This window comes from Xiphophorus maculatus, chromosome 14 (genome assembly GCF_002775205.1).
Source record: "Xiphophorus maculatus strain JP 163 A chromosome 14, X_maculatus-5.0-male, whole genome shotgun sequence".
NCBI lineage: Eukaryota > Metazoa > Chordata > Actinopteri > Cyprinodontiformes > Poeciliidae > Xiphophorus > Xiphophorus maculatus.
Window position 1 is genome coordinate 14,940,842 of NC_036456.1, and position 8,708 is coordinate 14,949,549.

The window sequence follows — 8,708 nt, forward strand, 5'->3', positions numbered from 1 at the left end:
TTGGTCATCCTCCCTTTTTTCTCTCTCTCTTTCTCTTCTCAGGGAGCCATCATAATCCACGAAGTGTATGAGGAAGGAGCAGCGTCCAAAGATGGCAGACTTTGGGCAGGAGATCAAATCCTAGAGGTTCTTTGTAAAAATAATAAGCTTTTCTGACCCAGATAATAAAAAGACCAAACAGATTTTAAGGAGACATTAGCAGAGACTTTGGCTTTCTTAATTTAAGGATCAACTTGTTTCATATGGCACATCTGAGAAACAGAAGTAGCTTCTTAGGGCTTGATCCACAATGCCTGTAGCTGTTAGTGAGATTCAAAACCCAAGTAAAACTTAATAGAAGGAGTAGGAGTGGTGTATGTCAAGTTAAGTATAAGACTCGATGTGGACGTGCCCTCCCTCTGACCTCCTGCTTTGTCACAGAGGGGCGGAGCTCATGATTGCAGTTATTGTAGCGCAGTCAGTAGACCTAAACTGAAAGACACACGCACACAGGCACACCCACACACACACATCATTATGACTTAATTGCCCCCTGCTATTCTCTTCTGCCTGTGAGCCAAGCTGCTGTGTTTAGAAAATAAGGTCAAAAGTAAGAAAAGAAAAAAAGTTTCCCAGTTAGCTGCTCTGGGAAAATTCCTTGCATGTCCACGGGGAAAGCTAATGTGGTATTTCCCCCTTTAATGTGGTGATAAACTCAAGTCCTGGACGTCGCTCGTTAAAGTGACCGCTGGTCTGTGGGAAGGCTTCCCTGTGGCTACTTTCTATCCCTCTGACAAATAGCAGCCCAGCCTGTTATTTCAGCCATCCAGTTTCCAAACATCTCAGCATTTTTGAAGCAGTTAAAAAAAAATTGTTTCAGCATTAAATTAGGCTATTAGTGCTTTTCATAGTCCCTCGCTGTAATTACATTTTATCTATAATGAGGAGAATGAGGTTGTGTTGTTCTTGCCGTTTAGCTATAGGGAGTAAACTTACAGACAGGGTTTTGAATTAATAAAAGTTTTTTTTTTTTCCCCCCCCACACTTCTCAGGTGAACAGCATTGACCTGCGAGCAGCCAGCCATGATGAAGCCATCAACGTGCTGCGGCAGACGCCCCAGAGGGTTCGGCTGACGGTCTACAGGGATGAAGCCCAGTACAAGGAGGAAGAGCTGTGGGACTCCTTCACTGTGGAGCTGCACAAGAAGCCGGGCCAGGGTCTGGGTCTGAGCATCGTAGGGAGGAGGTGGGAGAGATTTGTTAGTGTCAGTGTTTCTGCATAACATCCTCTGAAAAGCGAGGAAGAGCTCGTAGGCGCATCTCCATGCATTTGTTGAAGCCATGCGACTTAACAACATGTATTTTATTCAGATTCATTATGCACAGTAATATATTTTAAGTGTTTATTTCTGTAATGTTGATCGTCATATTGAATAAGATTAATAAGATCAGGATTTCCACTTCAGCAGCATTGTGGTCTAAATAATCACAAAGGCAGCCCAGCAAACTAGCTTGTTTGGCAATATGTTGACACAGATGTATACTAATATTGAGTAGAACAATGGAATTTATATGAAAATATAAAAATGATTAGTAATGGTCATTGTGTCATTGTTTTTTTCCAATGCAGATCGCGGGATCACAGGTAATTCGTTTATCAGAAGCAGTTATGCAAATAGAGCATTAAAATAAGGTTTAAATTTGCACAACAGTTTTCTGTTATCTTTGGGCTTCAGCTGCCATTAGAGCCATGGAATTGTAATAGTTGCCTCCTTTTAAGTCATTTTACAGTGAGATTTTTGGGGGTTTAAGTAGACAGTAGAATAAACCCTCAGCACCAGGCAGGATTTCTTTTTACGGCATTAATGTGAACAACAACAACAGTTCTGACCTCAGTGAATGAGGAAATCGGCAATTATGTGTCGTCTGTCTAGATTGTCAGATAAAAGCCCTAAAATGTCAATGCCTGCTGGTTTTTGAACCCTACATCTGAGCCAAAAAGCTCTACATGACAACATACCGAGTTTGCTTCTTCACTGGGTGCTTCAGGACTGCAGATGGAAACACACGAGTGAAATAACAATAATGTGATTATTACTGTTATTATAGATTTTTGTATTGTCTAGCCTTGTTTCTAACAGTTTCAATTGTTTTAGACTTTATTGCTCTTATTGCACATATTAGGAAGGTTCAACAAGAACATCTTTCCTTGTCTTTCCCATTTTGAAGAGTTAATGGTCCTCAGTGTGTCATGTCATACAGAAAGGCAATTTTTATTATTATTATTTATTATTAAGCATTCTTCATTCCTTGATCATGTTATTATGTTTGTAAGTGTGAATTACAAAAATGCTTCACATGGATTTTTCAGGAGGTTTTAGTGAAGTTGCATGTGTGAATCAGTGATTTAGTTAAAACTGTTATTTCTTCATGTGGGATATTTTTCCCCACAATATAAATAAATATTTTGCTACAATAAGGGATTAATTAATACATTAGTCATTGATCCCTTCATGTTTGTCCTTCCTTTCACTTTTCTTTAGAGTCTGATTTTTTTTTTCCATGTTCCACCTTGAGCTCTTTAAAATCTTGTGATTTTTTTCAATATATTTATTCTTAAAATAAAGCAAATCTGGAAACAAGAGTCTAGAAAACTCTCTAAGGCCACAGGAATACTGGAAGAAAAAAGTAGATGGAACCTTCAGTGTGCATGTGTGCAAATATTTCCTTTTATAACCCCAAATACTTTTTTTTAACCTATCCCAGTGTTGCTGTGTGCTGCGTTTTGTCCAACAAGACTACAGAGATGAAAGAACCACCCAGCAGTTTTATGCTTTTAATATACCTGTACATTGGTGTCTCTTCCCCAGTGGTTTTGCAGCACATGTGCATATAAAAAAAGAAATGCTGAAAAGAATGAAAATTGCTTAGATAACCTGAAACCTTGTGGGCCAAAAGGGAAAGTACAAGCTAGCAGTTAGTGGTGTAGAAGCTGCGACAGCCAAGTGTCTCTGGCCGTGGATATTGAGTTGAATTGAGCTGCTTTGCTTCATATCTTTCGTTTCTGTTTGTCTTTATCCACGTGGAGATTGGCACCTACGAAACGCGGTCTGCAGTAGCAGTGTCCTCTTTTTTTTCCTTCACCACTTCTCTTTTTCCTGTCCTTGTACTAAAACACACAGTAGCCTGAGAGATAAATGACGGTTAAAGGATACAGGGTACTATTTCATTCTCTGACAAATATATACCCGTTTTTTTTTTTTTTTCCTGTTTCCTGACAGGAATGACACAGGAGTGTTTGTATCCGACATTGTTAAAGGAGGTCTGGTGGACGTGGACGGCCGACTGATGCAGGGCGACCAGATTCTGTCGGTTAACAGTGAGGACGTCCGGTCAGCCACTCAGGAGGCCGTGGCTGCGCTGCTCAAGGTGACTGAACTCATGCTGCTCATCTACATGAGACTCAAATTCAAAAAATAACGAGGTGTACTGTGTTCAGTGCTGCGTTGGGCCAATAAAGATGGAAGTCGGGAGGTTTAAGGCCGGTCCATTTCACTCCGAGAGACGGCTTTCCCAAAGTAGTCAGGTGGTTCAACTCCGACCAAACTTGTATTTTTATGTGGTTTGTCTAAAATCTGAACTCTGAACACCTTCTCTTGTTAGATGAGTGAAACCGGCAGCTCCAAGGTGGCCAGTCAGTCTGGATCCGAATCAGAAAACCCTCCAAGTGATTCTGACATACCAAGCAAAAATCAAGAGTGTAAGTAAACTGTAAGACTTCAGCTACTGAAATAAGAGTCTTATCAAATCAGATCAGTCATTTTGGTCAGAAAAGTACTCATAAGTACTCGTAATCCTTAAACCTTTGAAAAAGCTCAAACTTCATTGAGGTTTTTGGGATTTTTTTTTCTGAAAGAACAACACAAATTGGAGCATAATTGTTAAGTGAAGGGAAAATGATGCATGTCTTTTTAAAACCACACATTGTATGTTTTTTTCCCCCTTTAATAAAATTTTACTAATTACAGTCTGGTGTCTTTGAAATTTATAATTAGTTATGCATTCTAGAAATCTGGCCTTCATGGAAAAGTTGAAAAGAATAAAACCGTTGAAGGAAAGTTAGATTGCCACAAACCAGGAACACATCAAATATGTGGAAGAAGATAGTTGGTCAGTTGAAGCCAAAATGAAATTGGTTGGTCTAAATGCAAGATGCAATGTATGCACATTATTAACAATATGCAATCATTATTGTATGCAATACAATACAATAAGACTACAACCCGAGGACCATGACCTTAAACATACAGCCATAGCCACAATGCAATGGTTTAGTTAGAAGAATAAAAATCCAAATCTAAATCCAGTTGATAAATCATGGCACATTTATGGCAAGACGTGAAAATTGATGTACAGACATTCTCCATCCAATCTTGAGTTTCAACTATTTAGCAGAGAAGAGCAGAGGGAAGTGGCAGTCAAAGGGGCCGACTGCAAATGCTTGCTACACTTTTCTTTTCTTTTTTTTATCTTTCTTTGTAAGGAAGATCCTTCAAGTCTTTATACTCTAATTTGTGTTGGTCTTTCACATACATTCTTAATAAAAAACTGGGAAGTTTATCAGTGTAGAGTTATGAATGCTTTTGTAAAGAAGTGTACCAAAACCCAAAAAATGCATTGAGGTCTATTATAAAGTTGTGTATTGTGACCAACCTTCCAGTTGCAGAGCACCAAGACACCAGAACGGTTGAGTTCACGAAAGGCCCTGGTGACTCTCTGGGAATCAGCATAGCCGGTGGAGTGGGCAGCCCTCTGGGTGACATACCCATCTTTATCGCCATGATGAATCCCAACGGCCTCGCTGCTCAGACGCAGCTCAAGGTAGAAGATTTGCCACGTTTTTGCTGATTGTTTTTGACCCTCAGTAAAATAAGAAATGTGCAGACTTCAAATTATGGGTTTTGTTTCAATACAAACAATCTCAGTTATGTGCCACAGTTTTACTCCTCGCCTCTTTGTTTGCGATTCCTAAAACTTTCAAAGGTCAGCGTTTAAGCAGTCGCTCTCTGAGAAGCACTGACAATTGTTTCTGTGTTCGACACAGACCGGGGGAGGACAATAGCTGTAGCTAACATAGATGATAAATCTCCCACTCTTTCATTTAAAACACAAAGATTCATTGAAGGGAAAAGAGAGAAACATTTCAGCACAAGTGAAAAATGAGAAGACTAAACAATGAAATTATTTAGCCAACATTAAATTTTAATTTGCTTTTGTGTGGCCTTGAGAAGAGAATTTGCACGTCATATAATAATAGGTTCACACAAAGTCACTATAGTGTGACCAAATTGTTGTTTTTGCACAAGCTTTAGTGGTGCTAGATCTTTTGGTGAGATTTTTCTGTGGTATATCAAAATTCAGTAATTTCAAATCTCAAAATGATCTTCTCTTTGAGAAATTGTAAGTATTTTCAGTATCTTAAGTTTCTAGATTTATCTGAACATTCTGGATAATACTGTATGGTGTCTTCACCTATTTTTGCCAATAACCACTAAGAAAACTAACTTTTGATAGCGAGAAAGAAACCACAATCTCTTCAACTCTTACAACACTATAAAAGCCTAGATTGTAAAATTGTGTGGATTACCTATATCTGTGCTAAATGTGTTCAGATCATATTTAGCATTCAGTGACTACTCTTATGTTGTTGAACAAAAATAAAGCCGATCAAACAAAAATTACACATCAGAGCTCCTATCTCAGGTCACTTTTATTTATTGACATACAACATACACTCCATTACAGTGACTAAATTAGTTTGTCCATAAATGGATGAGTCATAATTTACCGCAGCTCAATACAGAAAAGACAGAAATTATCTTTTGGGTCCGAAAAATTAGATGTTTGGGATCAGTGCTGAATTTGACCCTTGTGAAGCTAAAGATCACAGACGACTGTAACCTGTTTGACATCATGGATGAAAACTTTAATTTGATCCTTTTTTTTTTTTCCCCAGATGGGAGACCGAATTGTCAGCATATGCGGCACATCTGCTGAAGGCATGAGTCACTCGCAGGCTGTCACTCTGCTCAAGAACGCCACGGGAGCAATACAGCTGCAGGTCTCCCCGATCGCACACTCGTTCACTCTTCCTTATGTTCTACCGCATCCTCAACACAATGCCTTTGAGACGAGCAGGAGTAGCGCCAGCAGACGCGCCATAAAACCCTAGACCATAACAGGACACTAACAGCAGACTTTCAGTCTTTATCTCTACAGTAAATCAAGACTGGAACATAACAATGTCACTTTGTTTGTACGTACGTGTTATCGCACCTGTAGGTGGTAGCAGGTGGCGACACCACCGTGACGGGGCCCACTCTGAAGCAGGATGGGGGTTCTCTGACGCCCAGCTGCATCTTCCAGGATGATATTGGGTATTTGTTTCCTCTCAACAGAAAAAAAAGAACATTATGTTGTTGCCAAAGGACAGGAGGCTTAATGTGGAGAATGAAGGAGTAAACACTTTTTATATCTGCTTTGTTTTTCCTTCCAGCCCACCTCAGTATAAGACGATCACTCTCGAAAGGGGACCTGATGGACTTGGTTTCAGTATAGTCGGAGGGCACGGCAGCCCCCATGGAGATTTACCTATTTACGTCAAAACAGTGTTTGGAAAGGTAGTTGGAGCCCAGCTGCAGCCATTTTTCTTCCCTGAATCAACTTGTTTTTCCTGTCTTTTCTGAAAGGCCTAAATAGAAGACTTTGAAAACGTATTCCATTTGCTTTATTGGGATTTGACGTGATAGACCACTACAAAGTAGTTTTAAAGTAGAATTTAATTACTGACGCAGGAGTGGAAATGACAAAGAAAGCGAAGGGACTAATCAGAGGAAATGAGGAACAGCTGAGACAGAACGCAAGCAGGGAAAACAGAAGGAGGGAGACTTATTACACCAAAGCAGCCGAACCAGCAATTACAGAAACTATTTATCAAGAATGACAACAGTTTGTGAGGAAAAAATATACAAATGCAAGAAGGAGAAAAACACAAGAGTAAACTGAGAAATTAAAGAAAAGGGCATTAATTAAATACCGCAACACCTTTAAAGCAATACTAAACACAAGAATGAAATGAGTATGGCAAGACCTAAACAGATATAAATAAAAAATAAAACCAACATCCAGGACTGTGACACAATTGGTTGCAATATATTTATTTAGTGGTATTTGAGTAAAGGGAAGTGCATACAAATGTACTCTTGACTTTTCAGATTGTAATGGAAAAAAAAAAAATCTTTTTACAATTATGCATTAATGTGTGATGGTACATCACATAAAGTCCCTTTAAAATATTCTAAGGTTGGGCGTGCCGTGGTGGCGTAGTGGTTAGCGCGACCCGTATTTGGAGGCCTTTGAGTCCTCGTCGCGGGTTTGACTCCTGGACCCGACGACATTTGCCGCATGTCTTCCCCCTCTCCTTCCCCGTTTCCTGTCAGCCTACTGTGATATAAGGGACACTAGAGCCCACAAAAAGACCCCCTGGAGGGGTAATAAAAAAAATATATATATATTCTAAGGTTGGTGGCGTTAATGTGATACACTATTTTAAAAAATTAATTCAAGAGGTCTGAATACTTTTGAGGGACTGTATTACTGGCTCTCTTTGGATTCAGGGAGCGGCAGCCGAGGACGGCCGTCTGAAGCGGGGAGACCAGATCATCGCTGTGAACGGGCAGAGCCTGGACGGAGTCACGCATGAAGAAGCCGTCGGCATCCTGAAGAGGACCAAAGGAACCGTAACCCTCACTGTGCTTTCATAGACGACAAACCACAATCAACGTTTTGCTGTCCTGCAGAGACCGAGGCTGAATCCACAGTGATCTTGTTACTAAGGTGACCGTGTGCACCTAGAAGAGTTTAGATAATCATGAAGAAGCTTTTTGTTTACTGTAGGTCTGAACACTGTGGTTCATCTGACAGACTGAGAAGAGATCCCAACAATAAGTATTTTTAATTATGTGAAGCATTCCCTGACACTGGATCAAAGTATGTAAATGCTGCTCTGAAGAAACTTCCTGTTTTAAGCGTGTTTCGGATTTATTTGTTGAAGTATAGTGCTGCTAGCGCTCGTATGTAAGGTCTTATGACTCTGTATTTGTTTTTGTACTACGCGTCATTAAATGTACAGAAACATACATGAACTATTTTTAGAATCACGTCTGGAAAAAGTGGGTCGTCTGCACTTGTGATTATAAGGTTCTTGGTTGCCCAAAATAAAGTGATCCGGTGTGTAGTTCTGGAGGTCACTGGTGTGTGTTTTGGAGTCTAGGTGGAAAGATAACATGTCTGTTTTATCACTTTAAATGTATTTTTAGTACTGTTTATGTGAACACTGAAATTAAACAATAAAAGTGACCTTCGGCTTTAATTGGTCTTCAGCTCTTTCCTTCTTTCCTTCCTTCTTATGTTTTTCCCTTGTGCATTTCCTTTCTTTCCCTTCATACTTTTCAACATTGTGTCATTTCTTGCTTGGTTTTATTCATTTTTTTTATTTCTTTCATCTGTCCTTCTTTCCTTCCTGGTGTCCTTTTTTATGGCATTCTACTCTTGTGTCCTTCCTCCCTTCCTACCTTGTTTCCTGTCTTCCATCCTTTGTGATCCCTGACCTTTCTTTCCTTCCTTCGATCTTCCTTTTTTCCAGTTTCTTATTTTGCAGACTTTATCAA

The 8,708-nt window shown here is 39.7% G+C and overlaps 1 protein-coding gene across 6 annotated transcripts in view; it reads left to right on the plus strand.

Annotated features, from left to right (window-relative positions):
* mpdz (multiple PDZ domain crumbs cell polarity complex component) overlaps positions 1-8,404 on the plus strand; it is a 52,618-nt gene extending 44,214 nt beyond the window's left edge. For 4 of the 6 annotated variants that reach the window (XM_023346135.1, XM_023346137.1, XM_023346138.1 and 1 more), the window contains 11 exons: positions 43-126; positions 1,032-1,225; positions 1,610-1,624; positions 3,261-3,408; positions 3,479-3,565; positions 3,643-3,739; positions 4,700-4,860; positions 5,996-6,100; positions 6,322-6,416; positions 6,536-6,659; positions 7,656-8,404. In XM_023346135.1, the coding sequence (XP_023201903.1) occupies positions 43-126; positions 1,032-1,225; positions 1,610-1,624; positions 3,261-3,408; positions 3,479-3,565; positions 3,643-3,739; positions 4,700-4,860; positions 5,996-6,100; positions 6,322-6,416; positions 6,536-6,659; positions 7,656-7,802 (1,257 nt within the window). In that variant the 3' untranslated portion in view covers positions 7,803-8,404. The remainder of the gene's footprint in view (positions 1-42; positions 127-1,031; positions 1,226-1,609; positions 1,625-3,260; positions 3,409-3,478; positions 3,566-3,642; positions 3,740-4,699; positions 4,861-5,995; positions 6,101-6,321; positions 6,417-6,535; positions 6,660-7,655) is intronic. The other 2 variants (XM_023346136.1, XM_023346140.1) reach the window with 1 other exon arrangement.
* The last annotated feature ends 304 nt before the right edge of the window (positions 8,405-8,708 follow it).